The following is a 23,272-nucleotide window of genomic DNA, read 5'->3' as shown; positions in this document are numbered from 1 at the left end:
ACTTTAAAAAGTAATTGTGTGAGCAGGATTGCCAAGGGTTTGGGCAGAGATGAGCTCCTTAAGGGAACAGAGTTTACAGGGACCTCAGTGCCTGAGTGAGAGTATCAGACGGTCGTGAACTGCTGCATCCTCTATATTCATTAAACTTGTTTAAGCCGGCGACAGGGCACAGTCTGAATCACGGCTCCTTCGGTCATGTTTCGTAATTCAGGTGTTCTAATTATTCCGAGTGGCTTTTCTCACAACCATTCCAGATTATTAAGGCGCTCTGGTGAGAAGCTTCGTTACCGGTTTTGGACACTATCTCTGACGATCTCCTTTAGAGGCTGTTTATACTAACTGTGCTGAGCGGCTGCAGTTATTTTGCTTATAGACTGCATCCTTTCTGTTTCCTCGAGTTTTGATTTTTGGCGGACCCTCTTCATTCCTCCGTGTTGTCTCCTAAATTTCAGGTACAAACCCAGAGAGAAGCTGAAGGTGAACTTTGGAACTCCTGAATTCCTCGCCCCTGAAGTTGTGAACTACGATTTTGTCTCCTTCCCCACTGACATGTGGAGTGTGGGCGTCATCACCTACATGCTGTAAGCAGACCCCTCAGCCCCTGGGTCATTTGTTCTCAATCGCCGTGCATATTCCATTTGCTATTTTGAATAAAGCCCTAAGTTAGATCTTTCAAAGATAATAACTCTGTCCCATACTCAGGTACTTCCCATGTTCTGCTGACTCTGGTGGGTAAAGGAGTAAATTCTTTCCTTATATCATCAGAAAAAGTAATAATCTGTCTTCTTCACTCATCACCCGAATTCCTAGGACACCATCCTATGCTCTAAAAGTAACTTAAAAAACACCTCTAAACTGTGTCCTATCCCCTGAGTGACAAAGCAGCTCACAGTTTAGGGGTCATTCCTGGCGTTTGCCACCCGAGGACGTGACGGCGCTCTGCAGGACCAGACGTTAAAGGGTGTTTGTGTTCTTCTGAGGACGTGACGGCGCTCTGCAGAACCAGACGTTAAAAGGGCGTCTGTGTCCTTCCAGGGGACGTGACGGCGCTCTGCAGGACCAGACGTTAAAGGGCGTCTGTGTCCTTCCGAGGACGCGACGACGCTCTGCAGGACCAGACGTTAAAGGGCGTCTGTGTCCTTCCAAGGGCGTCTGTGTCCTTCCGAGGACGTGACGACGCTCTGCAGAACAAGACGTTAAAGGGCGTCTGTGTCCTTCCGAGGACGTGACGGCGCTCTGCAGGACCAGACGTTAAAGGGCGTCTGTGTCCTTCCGAGGACGTGACGGCGCCCTGCAGGACCAGACGTTAAAGGGCGTCTGTGTCCTTCCGAGGACGTGACGGCGCCCTGCAGGACCAGACGTTAAAGGGCGTCTGTGTCCTTCCGAGGACGTGACGGCGCCCTGCAGAACCAGACGTTAAAGGGCGTCTGTGTCCTTCCGAGGACGTGAGGGCGCTCTGCAGGACCAGACGTTAAAGGGCGTCTGTGTTCTTCTGTGAGATTCGTGTTTGAGGGTAGCTGTGCCTTCATCACAACCACTGCTTATAAACAAAAAATTACGCTCGCGAGTCGCTCATTCGTGTCCGACTCTTTGCGACCCCATGGACTGTCTGCTAGGCTCCTCCGTCTCTGGGTTTCTCCAGGCGAGAATACTGGAGTGGGTTGCCGTGCCCTCCTTCAGGGGACTTCTCTGACCCAGGGACTGAATCCACATCCCCTGTAACTGCTGCATTGCAGGCAGATTCTTTATCACTGAGCCACAATTCTTGGTTATTTGCCTTCTTTCCTTTTTAAATGACAGGACCAAGAAGGCACCTGTCTCTACAGAGTCTGAGGGTGTTTAAAGAATTCTCACCCTGGACACCATGTCTTACAGACTCAGCGGCTTGTCCCCCTTCCTGGGCGACGACGATGCTGAGACCCTGAACAACATCCTGGCCTGCAGGTGGGACCTGGAGGACCAAGAGTTCCAGGACGTCTCGGAGGAGGCCCGGGAGTTCATCTCCAAGCTTCTCATTAAGGAGAAGAGGTGACCACGTTCCCTGTGAGCTCAGGAGGAGGCAGGGGGAACAGAGAGGCAGGGCCCCGGGGCTGAGAGGACCACAGGCAGGCAGAGAAGTAGCCAGCAGCCCCCGCGGTGGTCTCTCTGATGGACCTGCAGAGCTTTAGACAGAGTGACTCTGATGCTCCCCACCCAGCCTCCTAAGATCTGGAATTGCTGTGATCGCAGGACTTGAGTGGGGCTAGGGGGCTCCATGCCGCTGAATGCTTGACGGTTGTTTCATGGGAGAGCCAGCTGTGGGCCCGGCCTGCCCGCTGCTCTGAAGACGTGTTCTCTTTACCCCCTTCCAGCTCCGTGGGAGGAGGGCATTATCAGTCATGTTCTTTGATGAGACTCCGAGATCATATGGTTAAGTGACAGAACCAAGAATCAACACAAGGCCGTGCGGTGACTGTTACGTATGAATGGCCTGCTTTCTGTCTTGCTAATAATTCAGAATTCAGTGGTTGAAGAGTACTGATACTGAAATACAGGGGCTCACGTTTTAGAATCATGGAGGGGCTGGAGGATTGTGATGAGCCAGTCAAACATACTTTTCAGACGATTCTAAAATATATAATGACAAAAGATAAAACTAAATAACAAAAATTTTTTAAAAAGACAACTCCCAAAAACATAAAAGAAAAATACAAAGAAAAAAGAAAACAAATTAAAAATAAATAAAAATAATTTTAAAAAGAAAAAAGTTTTAAAAGACAAAAAAAGGAAAACAAGAAACCTCCAAAATGGAAAAATAATGAGAGAAAATAGAAAAATAATAAAACATACAATGATAGATGTCATTTAAGATGTTCATGACCAACAATACTTGCTTTATTGTTTTATTATCTTATAGCTTTTAAGTTATATAACCACAACCGTGAACCAATAGACAGGCGGTTCAGTGGGGTGGGGTCCGGGGCAGACCCCAGATGCTCCTTCCCTTGCACTTCACTGTCCCTGATCCACCAGGAATTGTATCTGGGGCTTTGAGGGCAAATGTATAAGTCCAGCCCCTGCCTTTAGGTAACTTGTGATCTAATAGAAGAGACGAGCAGGTTTTAGTTCAGTTCAGTTCAGTTGCTTAGTCGTGTCTGACTGTTTCCGACCACATGGACTGCAGCACACCAGACCTCCCTGTCCATCACCAGCTCCTGGAATTTACTCAGACTCATGTCCATTGAGTCGGTGATGCCATCCAACCATGTCATCCTCTGTCCTCCCCTTCTCCTCCTGCCCTCAATCCCTCCCAGCATCAGGGTTTTTTCCAATGAGTCAACTCTTCGCATGAGGTGGCCAAAGTACTGGAGTTTCAACTCCAGCATCAGTCCTTCCAGTGAACACCCAGGACTGATCTCCTTCAGGATGGACTGGTTGGATCTCATTTGAAATCCAAGGGACTCTCAAGAGTCTCCTCCAACGCCGCAGTTCAAAACAGTAGTTTTTAAAAGAGGCTTAAATACAATGTGGTGAACATTTATTGAAGATCAGGCTTCCCTGGTGACTAAGAGGTAAAGAACCTGCCTGCTAAGCAGGAGACACAGGTTCGATCCCTGGGTTGGGAAGATAGAAGTTCAATTTATGAAGCTCAGACATCTCATCAAGAATGGTTATTTCTATTTGAAGGAAGATGTTCAGGTGGCAGAAAGATTTCAGAATTGTTTGTCTTGCTTGTTTTACCAATAGTGTTACCCTAATGGGATTGGAGGGTAACCTGTCCCTGATACTAATTCTACAGAAGACAGAATTGCCTGGCAACTTGACATGAGGCCATCTGGTCTCCCAGAGGCGGTGGCCAGAGCCAAGGTCTCGTTTGCTGGGTCCCTAATAACCCCTGCCTTTCCCTTTAGCTGGAGAATCAGTGCGAGTGAGGCTCTCAAGCACCCCTGGCTGTCGGATCACAAGCTCCACTCCAGGCTCCGCACGCAGGTGAACACGGCTGCTGTTTTTCCCCTTCTCTTCTAGTCGGCTTCAACCTTCTGACGGTCAGATGCTAGTGGCACCTTAGCCTTGAGTGACGTTCTTTCTAATTAGTTTCTCACAGCCTTCTAATCTTCTGCTAGTGCTAAATTGCTTAAAATGCTTTTATTGAGCGATTTGTGCTTTTTAATGATGCTAACTATGCTAGAGAATTATTTTCAGCAGAACTATGTATTACGTTTATTATTTAATTACTATATCCCTTACAAAGTGAATCGTATCGTCACCGTAACTGCACCCACACTTACACATTTAGCCTAGGGCATAGGGACACAAAAAGTTTCAGAGAATACATGCTAATATACATTCAAGGTAAATCTCCTACTTAGAACTCAGAATTCTAACTTCCCTGCTTGCCTGGTTTAGTGTACTCTAAGCACCAAAAAAAAAAGGTAATATTCAGCTTGGACAAGAGATTAATGTAAGTGCGTGTGAAGGAGACTCTTACTAAAGTCTGAGCAGAGACTGAATGGTGGGGTGTACCTCGAGAGCGATCAGGCCGCCCCGTGTGGTCACTTCTTACGCAAACTCCCAACCACCTCTCACCGCCCTAGTCAGCTCTTAACATCTCACCTCCCTCGTCGGTCCCTCCAGCACAGGTCTCCTTCCTAAGCTTTGGGTCTGAATACTCCCCTGTGAGCTGGCCATCTCCGCTTGGATTGTCTCGCCGCCCGCCACCGTCCCAGACCCCAGCGCGTCTCTGTGCTCCCTCTCCCTCCCCCAGTCCCTTCATCTCATCTGTAATTTACCTACAAGTTCTGCACTGATTGTTCCTGGAATCTGTACAGTCCCCACCATCACGATGGTTGTCTAGACCGAGGCCGCCTGTCACCTGAGTGACTACCATCGCCTCCTGCCGACGTCCACATCCAGATCACTGTGGATCATATAAACAGCACAGAGGCAGACGGGTCGCGTCTAAGCAGCTTTCCTGAACATTTAGCGTGGTCAACGGGTGGCGACACCAGGGAGGCGGTGGGCAGGCCCTGCCTTCAGACTCACCATGGATGGGACTGGTCGGCCTCGTACACTCCCCTCCCCTCCATCTTTGCTCCTCCGGGGTTTGGAGTGGAGCTTTTCCACTGACCAAACCCTGGGATGACTGTGCCCCAGGTACTCATTTTTTCCACATCCAGTTTTTATTGAAATTACTTCTAAATTCGGCATCAGTTGTAAGTTTTATTTGTGTCTGAATATACCTTTCCTTGATAATTGGTACTGATGTCAAGTAAAAATAGGCTGATTCCCTGGTAGGTACCTCACCCAGACGGCATAAACTGCTTATTAGGGTTACCAACCTATTCTGGGCCAATTTTCCACCCATGTATTTTTATCCAAGCTCATTGGTGTCCAAATACACTTTGACGTGGTGGACAGTATGGAAACCACAACAGATAATTAATGACATTATACAGTGTAAAAGTGTTTAAAAATATTTTTTAGACCATATAACAACAACAAAAATCACCTTTTTGTTATTTTATCCAACTGCTGGTACCTAAGGTGAATAGATATTTCAGGGATGGTGAGGATTAAACAAAAAAATATTCCATTGTACAAATCCAGTTAGTTACCATGAAAGTTAAAATTGCACAGCGCTGTGCCAAGCACTGTTCTGACGGCTTCAGAAAAATGAACTCACTTGGTCCTCAGGTCGATGCTCTGAAACAGACACGCCATCATTCCCTTTATGTGAATGGGCCACTGAGGACAGGGCTATAGACCCACCCAGGATCCCACCACAGACAGCAGGCCCTGGAGTCGGGCGAAGGTCCCCACTCTGCCGTCCCGCTGGAGGCGGGCTGCTGGGCCAAGGGGGCCTGTGCCATTTCCAGGACCACCCTTGTGTGACATCTTTCATGTTACTGAAAGACAGCACTCAAGCTTAATATATTTTATTTTTCGGTGAAATATTGAGAATAATTTTTTCTAGGCGATTCACTTCTGGGAGAATCTTGTTTCTACGTCCTGTAGAACCAGAATTCAACTTCATGTTGAAAATTCAACTCTTACCCAAACTATTGAAAAATTCTGATATTTCAAAGTTTTTGTAATAAACTTTTATTTGTCTCTTTTCATTGTTTCGTGCTTAAAAGCACTTCCTGTTTCCCAACCACCAAGCATGCCCGTGATCTGTAAACTTAAAAGGATTCTCCTTCTTGGACACCGAGGCCCGTGGTCTCTACCTCCTGAGCTGGGCTCACGGGGCCAAGCCCCCCGCCCGCACGGGACCCATTGCGTCAGACGCAGCCTGGGCTGCGGCAGAGCCTCCCGGAGGGCAAGCCCATGAGCCGTTGGCCAGCAGCTGTGCAGACACAGTCCCCGCTTTGGGGCTGGGGGCGGGTAAGCCGAGCAGGTGGGACCGATTCTCTCCTCCCGCAGCTCGTGACCATCCACCTCTCCTCCCCATCTCCTGGGTGCTGGCCTCATCCTCTGCTTCCCGTTTACTGAGCTGATAAGACAATGGACATGCTCAGGGTCTACGTGCACCCGCTCTCTTCCCTGTCACCAAATCATCCCTTCCTTAATTACAGCTCTGCCCTATTATCCCCTGAAGAGAGACTCTCCCAGCCTTCCCCTTCTTGCACCCCGAACCCCCATGCCCTCTTCTAGGCATGGGTGCCAGTGTTGGGGCCCCAGCCCTGCGCCCAGGTCAGCCCAAGTCCTGGGCAGTGTCCAAGGTCCACTCCCAATGCCCTTTCTCCAGGACGGCCTCCTCACTGCCAACACACACACACACAGAGACACACAGAGACACACAGACACACACACACAACCCACCCAGCTCTGGTAAGCACTGGGATCCTTCAAGGGGTTCCTTTTTTTTCTCACAGACACACATACATTATAAAGTCATCTGTGGTTTCTCTAAGGGGCACAACCAACTGATTACAATTTTAAAAGCCTTGCTGAATTAACAAGGGTCATGGGGTGCGAGTCTCTGTCTGTGACTCCAAGGGGAAGGGCGGTGATGAAGGTCCGCTGAGGGGCTGGGCAGGGGGACGCCCTCAAGCCGGATTCTGCGGCCGTGAGCCACTCAGGGTCCAGGGACGTCCCTGCAGGAACCCTGCCTCTTCAGGTATCATCAGACCGTGTCAGTTCTGACCCCTCTCAAAATGTCTTCCTGGTTTTCCTAGAAGAGGAAGAATTGCTGCTCTGATGCCCAGGACCTGGTGACCAAATAGTGTCCGGAAAGCGCCCTCCTGAAAGGTTGGTCTGAAGGGGCCTCTGAGCCTAGAGAAGGTGGGGAGAGCCTGGCTGTCTGACCGTGGGCAGCGGGGCGCGTTTCCTCCGGGGGAGGCCCCGAGGCCAGACGGCTGTGTTTGGGTCTGCTCTGCTGTTTCCTAGCAGACAACCCTCTGTCTTGTGATTTGTGGACTGGGGACAGTCTCATTTCCCATGCTTGTTGAGTGGCTCCACTGAGACCATCCAAGCAAAGCCGGAGACCAGGGCTCGGCGCATAGTAGGTCCTCAGGAGGGGTCCCAGAGTCCTTGCAGCGTTGTACGTGGCTGAAGTAGCAGGGGAGCGAGCGTGTCTGCAGAGTCGAGCCTGAGGCCCTGCCCCCTGGGCACAGCCCGGGGCACGGTGGGGCCTGACCCTCTCGGGGACTCTGCTCTCTCTTCTCCTCCTCCTGAGCTGTTGCCAGGCCCAGACCCCTTCTTGGACCCCAAGGAACTGCCTCTTCATACAAAGCCTCTGCCTTGCTTAGAATTTTGTCAGAATTATTCAGAGAAGGAGTGTTACACATGAGCAGGTGCTGTTACACCAATAAATGGTCCAATTTGTGGCCTAAAGGGGGCTTCCCAGGTGGTAAAGAACCCGTCTGCCAGTGCAGGAGGCTTAAGAGACACGGGTTCGATCCCTGGCTCGGGAAGACCCCCTGGAGGAGGGCAGGGCAACCCACTGCAGTATCTTTGCCTGGAGACTCCCATCGACCAAGGAGCCTGGTGGGCTACAGCCCATAGGATCGCAGAGAATCGGTCACAGCTGAGAATCCGAGCGCGCGTGCACACACACACACATGTGTGCGCGCGTGCCCGAAGGAGAGGCTGAGGGCAGTGCAGCATCCCAGAGGACTTTGAGAAGCCCCAGCACCCCGTGTGGTGCGGGGAACGCTCGGGGGCCGCCCCGTCATCTGGGCTGCGAGTCCATGGCTGGCCGGGCAGCTCGGCTTCAGCAGCCCTGCTGGCCTCGAGCCTCGTGAGGGGGCATTCTGCAGCCAGCCCGTCCTTACTCTCCCTCTGACTTGTATCTACTCTGGCCCCGAGGTTTTGTTGGTCTGTTGACTGTATGTGCTCTTGTAAGCTGCCTTAAATCTGTTGAGGAGTAAGACGGGGTAGAAATAAATCAGCAAATCATCATACAAGTCACGAACCAGCCTCAGCGAACACCCCAGCTTTGGCACGAGGGTCCCTTACTGGGGACCCTATTGCTTGCTTAGAGACTGATGTGATGTCAACAGGAAAGCTTTTACTCTTGACATACGAAGACCGTTCTTGTTTGACCAGACTAGCAGGGAGTTGGCTTTGGGAACTGCAGGGGGTAGCCTCACATCTGGTGACACAGTGGAGAAGGAGGGCCGTCTGCGCCCCCTGAGGTGCGGGGCATCCTGGCCTCGCTGGGAGCCGTGGGCCCGAGGTCTGCAGGCAGCACGCCCCGGCGGTCCTTCTCTCTCCCAGCCCCGCCCAGAGGCCGCTCCATCCCCAGCGACCACAAGCCCTGAGGGTTTGCCACAAACCACCTTCCCACCATAAGCCCTGGGCGGGCTCTGGGGGCTGGTGGGAGTGAGGTCGCTGGGTGCCAGGAGGTGCCCAGGGAGGAGGTCTGGCGCCAGGGGCTGGTGGGAAGGATGAGGCAAAAAGGCAGTGGGCGACGGCCGAGTCCTTCCCAGGAGGTTTGCTCTTGAACCCAAGGCGACGGAAGGGGGTGGCAGCCAGCAGGATAAGGACAAAGGGTTGTGTTTTTCTTTTTTCCCCCAAACTTTAAACTTTTTATTTTGTATTGGAGTACAGCGAGTTAAAAATGCTGTGGTGGTTTCAGGTGAATAGTCACGGACTCAGCCACACGTGTAGGTGTGCATGTATCCATCCTCTCCAAACTCCCCTCCCGTCCAGGCTGGCACATCGCTGAGCAGAGTTCCATGTGCTGTGCCGTAGGTCCTTGCTGATTATCTGTTTTAAATGTAGCAGTGTATACATGACCTTCCCAAAGGACAAAGTGCTTTGAGCTGGTTGCCCTGGCAACGCAGCATCTTTGTTGCAGATGCTCAGCGAGACCACTCCAAACCTGGCCTGGTCCACTCCATGCCGGCCACTCGGGCTGGCCACCTTCCCTTCCTGGGTCCCCCCACAGCCACCTTCCCTTCCTGGGTCCCCCCCCACCCCTCCTGGGGCCACAGAAACCCACCCCGGTCCCACCGCATGTCCATGCAATGCAGGTGCTTCCTGGTTTCCTTTCTCACTTTTTTTTTCTGTCTCAAACTAAAATGTAAGCTTAAGAAATTAACGCTGGGGGCAGCCCTCCTTGAGAAGGATGCTGTGCTAAAAGCAGTAGATCATGCTTCACAATCTCTCCTGCCAGGAGGAGCTGGGAGCTTTGGCAAGAAACAACATGAGTAAAACCAATTTTGAGATAATATTGATTTTTAAAATCTGGTGGTTGGAGATGATTCCTGTGGAAAAAGAGCCTTATGAATAAGGCATAACCCGCAACGCAAATTGAGGACAGAAATCTCCTGCAATTTGTCAGAGGTTTTTTGATGGGTTGAGGAAGTGCTCTAAAAACAAACCAGGTGGCGTTTCGTTTCTCCTTCCTGCTGCTCCATGGCTAGCCCAGGAGACGCGCGCCGGGGCCAAGCCCTTGGGTCTACAGGGAGGACGTGGGTCACACGCAGCCAGGAGCAGATGGAGAGAGTCCCACGCGCGTCCCCGGCAGCACTTTGATGCCGACGGGGCTGGCGGGACGCAGGGGTGGCAGCAGCTCAGAGCTGGCTGCGCTTCAGGTGAAACAAAGAGGCCTTGTCCTTCGATCCTGCACACAGTACCAAAATATCTTGCATAAACTGAAACACACACACACACAACCCACCCAGCTCTGGTAAGCAGTGGGATCCTTCAAGGGGTTCCTTTTTTTTCTCACAGACACACATACGTTATAAAAAGTCATCTGTGGTTTTCCTAAGGGGTGCAACCAACTAATTACAATTTTAAAAGCCTTGCTGAATTAACAAGAGTCATATTTTGTTTGCTTTGCAGGAAAACTGCTGCGGTTGCTGCCGCCTTGAGAAGATTTTTGGAAAAATCAGCAATTCTGATGCCTTGACCCCTATGGAGACTGGTGGCTCTGGGCCGGGGCGGGGGTGGGGGGTGCGTCACTCTGAACTCTGAGCACCTCTGCCAAGCTTGGGGGCGGGGGGTGCTGAGAGCGGAAGCCCTGGAGGCAGGCAAGCCTGCACCCCCCTCCTCACACCCTGTGACCGGGCACACCCAAAAAGACGGTTCCCCGCCATCCTGAGCTTAAAGCTTTCTGTCTTCGTTGCTGGGGCCCGGTGGGTCTCGTCTCTGCTACGTCTCAGACCACTAGAGAGGTCACACTGGAGACTGAGCTGAGGGTTTAAAATGTGTTGGAGGCAACAGCTAACTATTATCTATAGGGCGGATAAACAGCAAGGTCCTACTGCACAGCAGAGGGAACTGTATTCAGCGTCTTGGGACAGACCACTGTGCGTGTGCTCAGTCCTGTCTGACTCTTTGCGACCCCATGGACTGTAACCCACAAGGCTCCTCTGTCCATGAGATTCTCCAGGTAAGAATACTGGAGTGAGTTGCCATTTCAGACTATAATGGAAAAGAACATGAAAAACAATGAATTGTTCAATCGCTCAGTCGTGTCCGACTCTTTGCGACCCCATGGACTGCAGCACGCCAGGCCTCCCTGTCCTTCAGTATCTCCCAGAGTTTGCTCAGACTCACTTCCATCGAGTTGATGATGCCATCCATCCATCTTATCCTTTGTCGCTTTGCTCCCTTCTCCTCTTGCCCTCAGCCTTTCCCTGCAACAGGGTCTTTTCCAATGAGTCAGCTCATTATAATGGAAAAGAATATGAGAAAGAATGTGGATATATGCTAAAAAAAAAAAAAAAAAGTTGGATACATTTAGAGGGAGAATTGCCTTTCAAAGGGGTGAGTATGTTGCCAGAAAAAGTTCTAAGTCCGGTGAACCCTTGGCCGGTTAGTCTCTCAGACTTTATTATTTTGATTTGGACTGAAATCCGGTGAATCCAACTGATGAGTAATTTGCTTTCTGGAACATAAGCTTTCTTTGAATTCTGAGCAACAGGCATCAGGCGGCCTGTCTGCCATGTGTTCTGAGACCTCCTCCAAGAGCAGCAGTCTTCCAAGCAGCTGGTCTACTTTCAGCTGAGGGACGTGGGTTGTCACCATGCACCTTGCTCTCTTCCGAGGGAACCGTCATCCACGTGAATCACGGGCTTCGAGAGGCGGTGCACAGTTCGTCTGCCCATTCACGGCCTTGAGTAACGCTAACTGTCCAGAGAGCTTCCCTCGACGCGGCCGGAACGAGAAGGGATGGCTCTGGTGAGTCCTTAGGGGGACAGTGCTGGGCTTCCTGTTGCGCGACCTGGGTAAAGAGGACCAGTGGCCACACCACATGTCGGCTCTTTGGCTCAGCCCTGCGCAGGGCACCCCCGCTCGGACGTGACCCTGATTTCCAGCTGGAGGTTCTTCTGTTCCCGAGCTCATGTGCCGTTTCTTCACATGTAACAGGGGACCTGAGCCCTGCTGCAGAAACGGGGGTTGTTTCTCCAGGAAGCTGAGACGGTGGATGCCACGCCCATCACTTACTTCTTAAGCCTCTCTCACGTTTTCCACTTCCAAATACCTGTTGTGTTAAGATCAGCTATAATAATGTCTTTATTTTTAGCTTAAGTTGCTCTAGGCTCCAGCTGCCTCGATAGTGATGAAAGGAACTAAGAACAGCCCCAGGGGCCGCCCAGGCAAGGGGGTTCTGACAGGCGCTGACAGTTCCCCATCCTCTCTGATCCCGCCCGAGAGTCCTCCTTGCCTGCCCACGTGCTTCAGGGGCGGGGGAGGTGGAGACAGAAGACATGGGTAATTAGTTCAGGCCTCTGGCCAGCTCACCGGTGGTGCAATAAGACGCGTCTCCTTCTCCTTTGGGCCCGCGCATTCATCCAAGGCTGGCTTCTCCTCTTCCTGTTCTGTGATTCTGCTTCGTGTTTAATTTAGTTTCCTTAAAACACACACACGCACACAAGGCCCTGTGACTGAAGTGTTATGTTACCGCACTATCTTTAGCTCCTGGTGTTCATCGGGTCTGGAAAACCAGGAGGTGGTCCAGGTTTAATACTCAGTCCACAGAGAGCTGGCATTGGCTCAACTGCTGAACAGGACACAGGGGTCTGATCGGAAGCCCCTCGTGGGGGGCGTGTTCTGGCCTGAGTGTGGGTTCTCCTCCGGCCCGCGCGGAGGACCTTCCGTTGGACGTGAGGGTCACCTCGGTCCTGGTCGCCTTCCCTGGTCCCACCGCACGCGGAGGACCCATCTCAGGCCAAGTGAGCGAGTGCTTGCTTGCCAGATTCACCCACTGACGACCCCGCAGTCAGCGGGCGTGGGTTTTAGGGTTTAGAAAGGAGACTCGGCTTTGAAAGCGGCTCTCCTCAGACTGCGTAGTTAGATTTGCACACTTGGCTGGGGCGTGCTGGGGCGGGGTCCGCAGGGTGCCCTCCAGTTTCACGAGATGAGGGGGTTCCCGTCTCTCGCTCAGCGGTCCCCTCTGTCCACACCCTTGTGCTGCTGCGGGATGTGGCGATTCTGATGGGAAACGGGCTTCGCACGTCGGAGGAATCAAACCACAGGCGAGTGTGAACCCAGAACGGAGTCTGGCGGGACCAGGGTCCTCGTGATCCCTTTCCCCCAGAAGTCACCAGGAGCCAGAGGCTGTATGGGCTTCTGCATTCTCTCGGTGGATGTGGTGGCCTTGCTCACTCCTTTAGGCCATCACTGTTCCTCCAACAAATGGAGGAAATTAAGTGCCGGGTGGTGGGGCCTGTCCCACAGCCTGGGGAGAAAGAAACTGTCAGGGGAAAAGGAACCGACAGGGACCCGGAATCTGCTGCTGCTTAAAAACCCGGGAGAAAAGGGTCACCTTGTTCATGACATAAAAGCCCCCAGCACGGACTCCCACCTGGATTAACCGTGGAAACCATTTCCGGGTTGAGGTGGGCTGACTCCTGTCTTTGGGCACTGTAGAGTTGCCTGGAGTCACTTTCTGTCTGACTTGACATTTTTTTGCTTTCTTTCCTCAAAGATGCAAATAGGCGTGATGATCTGTCTCGCGAGGCAGACTCTGATGTGATGTGGCCTCAGATCTGTGAGAACCAACGTTTTCACCATCTTTATGGAAATTAGCACAGCAGCACTTTGTCCTTGTTTTAGAACCAAATATGGATTTTCTACGAGCGAAATGAGCAAGGCTCTCCTTTAATTCCTTTTCTGTCCTTCTGTTCCCACGACCCCGACTCCAGCCTCTGGGCTGTGGGAGGGCCAATATTAGACTTGCGCTTGTTCGGTCTGGACTCCAGGCCAGCTGAGGGGCCTCCTTTGGAAACTGATCTGTGAGCTCGTAACTAGGGCAGGGCGGGATTGAGCTCAGCTCTCTCCGCTGGAGGTTCCGTCCTGGGTTCAGGCCGTTCTTCTGTACCCTTCTCAAATCGGCCACGATGCCCTCCTTTGCTTTTGCTTCATCTTTTAAAATATTTTGCCTCTTTCTCTTTTTCTTAAGTTAGAATCAAAGTCCGGCTTCTTATCTATCACCATGTTCCCCTAGAGCTTCTCTGAGATGAAAATTACGTTTGCAAAATGCGAGTTGCTTTCTGTCCTAAAGGACTGAGACGCTGCACTGAGTGGGCGGGACTTCCTGGGCTAGGACGACTTCCGGGCCTTGGCTGAAACTCACAGCTTCTCAGCTTAGAGGGTCAGTGCATTTCTCCTCCCAGCTCCGATCCAGGCAGGTGCGTCGTCCCTGGTGGTCTTCCTGTGGGCAGCTTCACCTTCCGTGAAGGCTTCTCACTCCCCTGCTGCTGCCCACTCGAAGGGGCAGAAGAGTCCTGCTTGCACGTTCTGTAGTTATCCCAACGGATAGATGCCGGTGAGCCCTCTGGACGAAGTTTCTCAGTGCAGACAAGAAATAAACACGGAGCCCCGAAGCAGTGGCTACATATATCGTGTGTATTTTCTGTTTCTGGCATAGTTTCATTCAGCTGTACTCCTTTTCCTTATAAAGATGTGTAACAGTCATATGTATGTATCATATTGAAGAATAAACCTGGACCTTGTTTATCCTTTGGTTAATGAGCTAATTTGTGGACGTGTCAATGCGATGCAAACGCTCTCCTTTGGATGAGGATGGTGTATGACATCTGCTGATATCAAGAACCTAGGCTACACGCACAGGGACCCTAGACCATCCACAGGAGCCCCGGGGAAAACTACTCCCGCAAATTGGATGCAAGGAACCAACATAAGGTGCAGGGTTTTTTCCCCTAATTTTAGCACAAAGATAGACTGAGATCAATACAAAGCTCCCAGTACAACACCACGTGAGGACTCATGAAGGCAGCTAGCAGCAGCTCACCTTTTCCTGTAGCTCTGGGGCGATTCTTCAGACCCAGAGGGGTGTGTGTCTGCCCTAGAGGACCTACCGCTGAGGGACTCAGGAGGAAACGGCTGCCCAGCCCGGGGCCACTGGTGTCCTTCCCGGCTGGAACGCTGCTGTGAGGGCTCCGAGCCTAGCCGTTGTCTGAGGGTGGCACGGGGCCAGGCCAGCATCCCTAACCTAGCCCCTCAGGGGGCTGCCCACCCACACTGGCTGGCATGGTCACTCTGGGATGCCTGGGGTCTCTGCTGGGAGTGGCGGACCGCGTGGTCACACAGACACCCTGCTACTCACTCAAGATTAAGCTTCCCCACCCAGTGTCAGGCCAGGCCCTCTGACCTCTTTCCTGGGCCTCTGTGATGTTGTGATACAACCACAGCTGTGTGTTTGACCCGGGTCCTGGGTCCTGGCCCGGAGCTCCTAGAAGCCCCGGAATTTCCTGAGTGTCCACAGCTGAGCTGTTGCCTTCAGGTGACTCTGGGTGGATGAGGCTTGTGGCCCGAGGACCCAACCACAGGATCGGGGGCTGGTGCGCTCACCTGGCCCCTCCACCCCTGCCCCCAGGGACGGGGAAGGAGCCAGGACTGAGCTAGCACTGGTGGCCCATGAGTTGATCTGTCATCCCTGGGTACCGAAAGCTCTATTAAAAACCCTGAATGAAGGGACCTGGAGAGGTTCTGGGTTAATGAATGTGCTGGAGGGGGACGCACCCCAACTCCACAGGGTCAGAGCCTCCTGCTCTCAGGACCCACCCAGGCCTCGCCCTTCCGGCCACTCATCCGCCCGTGTCCTTTACTGTGACCTTTGTAGCACACGGGGAGTAGTAAGTGAAGGGAGTCCCTGGGTTCTGTGAACCAAGCGTTCACTCAGATGATGGAAGCTGAGTGAGGCGTCAGGTGATGGACGCTCAAGGAGGCGTCTTGGGAAGCCATGATTTTTAGTCGAGTTGGACAGAAGCCTGTGTGGAGGTGCGGGGTCTGAGGGATGAGCCTGGAACCGCGGTCTGCGCTGACTCCAGGCAGCTGTCACGACGGTTGTGTGCGGAAGCCCTACATACTCTGTCAGAAGTGTTTCAAGGAGCAACAGTCTTCCTTCTGCCTACAATACGGGCATAAGCAGGTCCAGGGTCCAGCTCTGCCCTTTCCCAGGAGTGTCCCCCCGCTGGGACCTGGGGCTTGGGCTGCTCCCTGTCCTCCTGGAGGGAGGGGACGGGCCATCTCCCTTACCTGCGTCCCAGGGGAGACACGTGGTCACTTCCCCAGCCCCCTCTAACAGGCAGCCCCATCCCACCTTGGGATCCAGACCCATCAGGGGTTGAAAGCGTCCCAAAGCCCCCCTTTGGTAACTCTCTGCTCCTGTTCCCAACACAGGGATCCCCGAGAGCTGGCCTGTGTCCCCCGATGTCGCCGTGGGGACAAATGTTTCTCAACAAAGATGCTTACCTGTGCTCAGGGCTTTGCCTGCAGAGCTCGGTCCCCTCAAAGCTCACTCGGCTTTTAAGTGATTGATGGCAAAAGTACAGAATATTATGAATAAGTAAGATTTTCTTACCATGTGTGCTCATGATTTTAAAAATATTTCCCCTGTGCATATGCTCAAAAACATGTCAACCTGAAAGAAAACAACCTAACGAGGATATTTATAATTCTTGCTAATTAAGGTCTGAACTTCTTTCCCCCTCAATGACTTCACACACCTGTTCACTGTAAATTTCCCGGGAACTTTTTATACTATATTAATGTTGTCCAGAACTTGGACACACACCTGAGGTTTTTCTGAATTTTAATTATTCTCAAGTCAATTTTCATATTCTGAATAATTTCAGACTTGCCCATATGTTTAATAAAATTGAACTTTAAAACATTATGAAGTTTTCCTAGGGTATTTTTCAAAAGACAATGTATAGTCCGCCTTTATAAATGCTTTTAAAATTGTTTTTAAAAACTCCTTTCGCTGAAAATGTTCCTATTTGTCTCAGATCTTATCATTCTACAATTCACTTAGGGGCTTTTCTCGTGAGCAGGGGCTCACAGCTTTCCAAGGGGAACAAGAGTTTTGCTCCTCCGTCAAGACTGCCTTCTGCTGACTTTTTCAGTGTCAGATGCTGTGGTTTTGGTCGGTTTTCCTGCAGCAATTTTCACGTTGCTTCCGTCTCACTCAGGAGTTATTCACTCCCAGCTGTGCTATCTTAGAAATTTGTCTGACATCCACCTGCTTCTTAAAACATGTTTGGTTAAGGCGTTTCAACACACAGGATATTACTTGGTTGCTATCATTTAGCCGTTAAGTCACGTCCGACTCTTTTTTGACCTCATAGACTGTTGCCACCAGGCTCCTCTGCCCATGGGATTCTCCAGGCAAGAATACTGGAGTAGATTGCCATTTTCCCCTCCAGGGGATCTTCCTGACCCAGGGATTGAACTCAAGTCTCCTGCATTGGGAGACAGTTTTTTTTGTTTGTTTGTTTTTTTCACTGCCGAGCCACCACAAATCGGGTAATGATGGTTCCTGTTGTGACAAGCTACTGGGACTTGAAATTTCAAAATTTAATACTCTCTAAAATGGAAGAGGAGGCCTTGTCCATATCTGCAAAGTAAGGTTTCCATTTTGTCACAGTAAGCAGTAAACGGTGTTTACTGTTTAGTCTTCATATAGTAGTTTTATTGCACAGTAACTTAAAAGTCGGGCTTCCCTGGTGGCCTGGTGGGAAAGAATCGGTCTGCCATTTCAGGAGGTGTGGATTTGATCCCTGGAGAAGAAAATGGTAACCCACTCTAGTATTCTTGCCTGGGCAATCCTGTGGACAGAGAAGCCTGGCAGGCTACAGTCCATGAAGTCACGAAAGAGTCAGACACGACTTGGTGACTAAAGAACAACAACAAACTCAACAGCCATTTTATTAGTTGCTGCTGGGCAGCGCCACCCCCTCCAGGCCTCTTGCCTGGAGAATCCCAGGGACGGAGGAGCCTGGTGGGCTGCAGTCCGTGGGGTTGCTAAGAGTCAGACACGACTGAGTGACTTCACTTTCACTTTTCACTTTCATGCATTGGAGAAGGAAATGGCAACCCACTCCAGTGTTCTTGCCTGGAGAATGCCAGGGATGGGGGAGCCTGGTGGGCTGCCGTCTATGGGGTCACACAGAGTCGGACACGACTGAAGTGACTTAGCAGCAGCTACTATGTGGTAACATTAAAGAGGCAGCTAGCAACAAAAATCAAGACTTAGGTGGGCATATGGGACTTCCCTGGTGGTTCAGCTGGTAAAGAATCTGCCTGCGATGCAGGAGACCCTGGTTCAATTCCTGGGTGAGGAAGATCCCCTGGAGAAGGAAATGGCAACCCACTCCAGTATTCTTGCCTGGGAAATCCCATGGACGGAGGAGCCTGGAGGACTACATGTCATGGGGTCGCAAAGAGTCAGACATGACTGAGCAATTAACACTTCACATTTCAGATAGGTATATATGGTGATGGACTTTCTGACGTTAAAAATAGCCTTTTCTGTATGTTCACCTGTTAATCATTCAGGTTATGTCCAAATTTTAGCTTTTACAAATAAAGTTGCTGTGAACATTCGTGCGTGGGTCTTTGCATGATCAACCTGGTTTGAAGTTGATCAATTTTATTGATCATCTCAAATAACTAACCCTTTCCCCCATCAGGCTTCTCTATTAATTTTCTCTTTTCTGTTTAATTGCTTTCTATTCTTATTGTTTATATTCCCTTTCTTTTCTTTACTTTGGGTTCAGTTTGGTCTTTTTTTTTTTTCTTGAGGAGGAAACATAGGCTGTTGATTTGAAATATTTCTTCTTTTCTTATGTAGGCACTCAGTGTGAATGATTTCCCTAAGTATCACTTTTGCTGTCACTCCGAGGATGCCTGTGATACAAGGGGGAGGCCATCCGGGTGGCATCATAAAATAGAGTACCCAGCTGTCTCCTGACAGCTCTGCCTATGGGGCCCTCTCAACGGGTGTCCCTGCAGACAAAACTAGAGTAACCCCTTCATGACTACACTCCCTGGATACAGCCCATGGAAGAGCAGTGTTGCTGAGTGTTATGCTCTCATGTATCATTAAAAGCGAGACTCTAACATGCTTTAACTAAAGGCTGGCACCTGCCATCTGCCTCTACAAGGATTAATTCACAAACTGCTATGACCACTGACCTTCAACACCCTCCGAAATGAGTTCAGGGTGGAGATAAGGAATGAGGCACTCTGTGCTCTGGGAAAAGCTGCAAGAACACGTCTTTAGATAGTTAGATATTTCCAGGAGAAGATTTTATGAGCTCAATTCTTGCGTCTCTTTGTGTCTAGAAACGCACTAAAATCTTTCATGGTGACGTCTGCTCCTCGGGACCAGCAGTAACCTTCACCAGCCTGGCAGAAACTGCAAAAACGTGTGCTTGATTGCGTGAACTGCCCTTCACCACAACCACGTGTATGCTGACCTCCCCCCGCCTGTTCAGAGCAGCTTCTCAGAGCTAGCTGAGACGCTGCCTCCCAGCCACAGTCTTCATTTTGCCCCAGATAAAACTTAACTCTCACACTGTGCTTTTTTTTTCAGTCAACATAAGCATTGGTGTTTACGTGCATGAAAAGTCAGTCATCTGGTGTACCACATACATGCTTCTCACCATTTATTAAGCAGATGTTTTGTACAGGATCCTGTGTGTAAGATTTGCCCTCATTCTCTGACTTCATCTCCATGGTAACCTCTGTGAGGTGCTGGTCCTACCATAATGCCATTTTCCACATCAGGAAGCTGTGTCCTCCACAGCGAGGCTGAAGGTCATTCTCTGTGAGCGTGGACATGGGTTTATCCTAAGGTCTTTCTAATCACAAAGCAACCCTTTCCTTCGTGACTGCGTCCACGGCCTCTGCACAGACGGGTAGGTGACCCCTGACGAGGGCTGGCCTGCTGAGGTGGCCCCAAGTCAAGGGGCAGGGGAGAAGCCGGGTGAGAGCCACAAACCAGAATCTCCCCCTTGGGAGAGAAGCGTCTTCTCCCGATGGCTTACTGGGAGAAGCCGCCTCAGCGTGTGAGCTGGCCCAGCGGTGGCTGTGGTCACACGGTCAGCCAGCACCCACAGGCGCCAACGGGCAAAGTGAAGCTCTCTTTATGCCCGTGTTCACTGTATTGTTTTCTGTTGTTTGTGAACACACACACACACACACACACACGATTTCACCCTCAAGCAAGCCTTTAACAAAGGTTAAGTTAAATGAACATGAATTCATACATCAAACATCGGAGCACAGTTGGGTTAAGGACGGAAAAGTGTTTAAATGCACACAGACACACTTGGGAGCTCACAGGTAGGGCTTCCTGAGCGCTCCCTTGTAGCATCTGCCCTGAAGGGTCACAGGTCGAAGTGGAAGACGAGGATGTGTCTGGGGGGTCACCGGATGCCCCCACCTTCTGCACGGCCAGGTGAGTGCTCACCAGGTAATCATTCCCAGGAAACGTGTCTCTGGGCTGCACGTGTTAGATGCTCTGACCCATCATCTGCTTGGGGATCCATCTGTTCATTCGGCAAGAAGCACTCTGTTACATTTTCACTCTTCCTGCTAGTCTAAAGCTTTGTTCATATCCGTCAGCCATCCTGGAGCGGTTTAAATCAGTGCAGGTTTTTCTTTTTTATTAAGTGTCAACTCTGCTCAGGGCGAGCCCTGCCTCGCCGTTACCCAGAGTGCTCAGCAGGCCCCGGGAGTCCCGGTGCAGAGGAGCACCGCTGTTAATAAAAGCTGGTCGTGGCTCAGGGCTTATCTGCGCTCCATCCCCTCACCTCTGGGCCCCTCTGCGCTGCTCGGGACTACGGTTCTCCTCCGTCGGGAGGACAGGGGTTTTGTTCTAGGATGTGAGCTCCGTGGAGACTCAGCGACGCCTCTCCAGCGGTCCGGGCTGGAGTGGCCTCTGCAGAGCAGGCCGGGAGCATTCAGCTGATGTTTCAAAAATGGCAGAAACCGGCTGGTCGTCCCCCATCTCCAGAGAGGAGTTCAAAAAGCCCAGGTGAGGTGCAGGCCTTGGGCAGGCGTCTGGCCACCCGGAGCTCCTGTTACACACGTGCGTGTCCTGTCCCCCGGCCCCCGGAGTGGGGCTGGGGCGCTGGTTCTCCCTGAGCACCGCGGGTTCCACGGCCTGCGCCCCTGGCCTGCCTGGAGGAACTGGACACCGTTAAACCTTCTCCCATGTCTGTCTGTGCGACGATTCAGCCTAAGTCTCGGGATGGGAGGTGCGAGGTGACAGTCTCCCAGCTCTGATTCCTCCTGCCTCAGGGAGACCCTCACCGTGACAGGGACCCAGGACCAGAGGGCTAATGACAACGTGGGAAGCCCTTGAGTTCACCCTCCTGCCTTGGAGCAGCACGGATGGGAAGTGCCCCCGGGTGATCCCTGCCCTTATAGCATCTCAGAGGGTGATGGATCTGTGTTCTCTTTGGCCAGAAAGACTTTCCCTGCCGACGTCCACGCTTGAACTCTACTTGCAGCTGGGGCCGCACCCTCGAGACACCCGGGCTCAGGGCGGCTGCAGGGCGCCAGCCCCCCCCTGGCTTTCAACATGCAGGACCCCTTCCTGAGCCATGGGAAGTGACCTCGTCCAAGTGGGCACAGCCCTGGAGCAAAACCCCGGGGACCCTCAACCCGAGGGAGCTGGCCCAGAGAGAGACGCCCGCTGCAGCCCAGAGAGGGGCAGGAGCACACTCCCCACCCTGAGCCTGCAGCCCGTTCCCAGCGGCAAGGGCTCCACGGGCTTCTCTGCCTCTGGCTCCACCGCACTCCTCCCCTCACTTCTCGTGGGATGACTTTCCCCGGAAACCAACCGTGTTCAAGCTCACGTCTCAGGATCTGCTTTCAAGATCCCTCAAACGAAAACAGACACCAAGCGGAATCCACTCCCAACAGAATCACCGCCTGCCCAGGTCACTCCTGTTCACGCTCACGTGCGATCACATGACCGAGGGGAAGAGGAGGTCAAGTGACTTGATTTCCATGGGAAGCAGCCTGCTCCTGTGGTTCCGCTCAGAGCTCCCACATGTTGCGTGCCTTCCCTCCGCAGGCGGTGGTCTCCTGCCCGATGTGCATCTGCCTTGGGTTTTTCAAGACCTCCCCAGTGGTCCTCACGCATATCAAGGTCGGGGACCACGCACTGCAGAAGGAACAGGGTGCAAGCAGAAGCTGCTGGACTGTGAAACCCGAGGAAATATTCTCACAGTAGGAAGGATGAAGACGTGGGTCTTTCCCTGGGTAACAGGACTCAGCTTATCCCCCAGGTTTGTCCCACCGAGTCTGCCTTTATGGTTTTTAGCCGGGGAAGCTCTGCCCACATTTGGAATTCCACTCCTTCCCTAAGAGGACATTCCCCATGACTGTGGGGTCCTTGGTCCCCCAGTGCCCCCACTTACTGCCCTTTAAAATGGGCCTGTAACTGAGGGTTGTTCATATTTGTGATTCTTTGCAGAGAGCATTAGACTTTTCAGTAGGAGACTGAGGGATTGAGATGAGTGTTGACATGTGAACATAGAGATGATCCCTCCAGATTATTTTTATCTTGTCTTAAACACTCAAACACCGGGGCAGGCAGACCAATTAAGCTTTCGTGGGAAGCTGTGCATGTCTTCCAACCACAGCAAGTCTGGGGTTATAATTCCCGGCTCCCTACAATAAAAGCGTTTCAAGGGTAAATAAAAGGCCAGTGAGAAAAATGGCTGGTTGAGAACAACTGTTTCACAGTGACCACCTCGCACATAAACTGTGCATGAGAAGATCTGTGCTGGCCATAAACGGGCTCCACTGGGGTGACCATCCATCCTGCTAACTTGCAGACCTGGCGGGGCCACGCTGGCTTCCCCTGGGTCATTTTCGTCTCGGTCTTGTTCCTTTATAATCTGCAAGTTCCGCCAACCTGGCGGCCACTGGCCCTCAAGGCTGATGCGTGTGGGGTGTGGGGGCTTTGCCAGGCAGCAGAACATCCAGCCTGGCTGCTGCTGACCTCTGGATGCCACCCAGGTATGAGTCACACGGCGCCCAGGGTCCCCAAGTCCTGGGGGACGTCCCCTCTCCTCCAGCTCCCAAGGTCATTCTGGGAGGTGGGTGGAGCAGAAGAAACAGGCCCATCACAAGGCCATGCAGAGGAAACCTGACTGCCATGTCCAGGAGAGCACTTCCTCCTCTGAGACGCCGCGAGAAGATCACCTTCCGCAAAGCCCCCAGGCAGGGGCTGTGAGGGTCTCACTGATCAGAGGAAGGCCCTCTGTCAGCTCAGACCTGTCAGAGCCTCCATCAGAGAAACAGAAAAGCGGCGCTGGCGGGAAAGCGGAGCCCGGTGCCCTGTTGGTGGGGATGCAGCATATGCAGCCCTTAGGGAAAGCGGCACAGCTGCGCTGAAACCCTAAACGTGGAGTTACTCCATGACCGGCAATTTCGTCCTCCCGCGTGTACGCCCGAGAGAATGAAAAGCAAGGACTTGAGGCCGCTCACAGCCGCGGTACCCACAGCAGCTGAAAGATGGGAGACGGCACCCGTCAGTGGACGATGGGTAAACAAGCTGCGGTCCATC

At 52.0% G+C, this 23,272-nt stretch overlaps 1 protein-coding gene across 3 annotated transcripts in view; it reads left to right on the top strand.

The window, feature by feature from the left end:
- The window catches only part of MYLK4 (myosin light chain kinase family member 4), a 73,183-nt gene extending 58,770 nt beyond the window's left edge, over window positions 1-14,413 (top strand). For all 3 annotated transcript variants that reach the window (XM_043450584.1, XM_043450582.1, XM_043450583.1), the window contains 6 exons: window positions 453-581; window positions 1,876-2,028; window positions 3,891-3,969; window positions 7,158-7,230; window positions 10,276-10,825; window positions 11,484-14,413. In XM_043450584.1, coding sequence (XP_043306519.1) covers window positions 453-581; window positions 1,876-2,028; window positions 3,891-3,969; window positions 7,158-7,205 — 409 coding nt within the window. In that variant the 3' untranslated portion in view covers window positions 7,206-7,230; window positions 10,276-10,825; window positions 11,484-14,413. The remainder of the gene's footprint in view (window positions 1-452; window positions 582-1,875; window positions 2,029-3,890; window positions 3,970-7,157; window positions 7,231-10,275; window positions 10,826-11,483) is intronic.
- Window positions 14,414-23,272: the final 8,859 nt, after the last annotated feature.

This window comes from Cervus canadensis, chromosome 28, assembly GCF_019320065.1.
Source record: "Cervus canadensis isolate Bull #8, Minnesota chromosome 28, ASM1932006v1, whole genome shotgun sequence".
NCBI lineage: Eukaryota > Metazoa > Chordata > Mammalia > Artiodactyla > Cervidae > Cervus > Cervus canadensis.
Note: the sequence above shows the minus strand (reverse complement) of the source record. Positions and strands in the feature narration are given on the sequence as shown.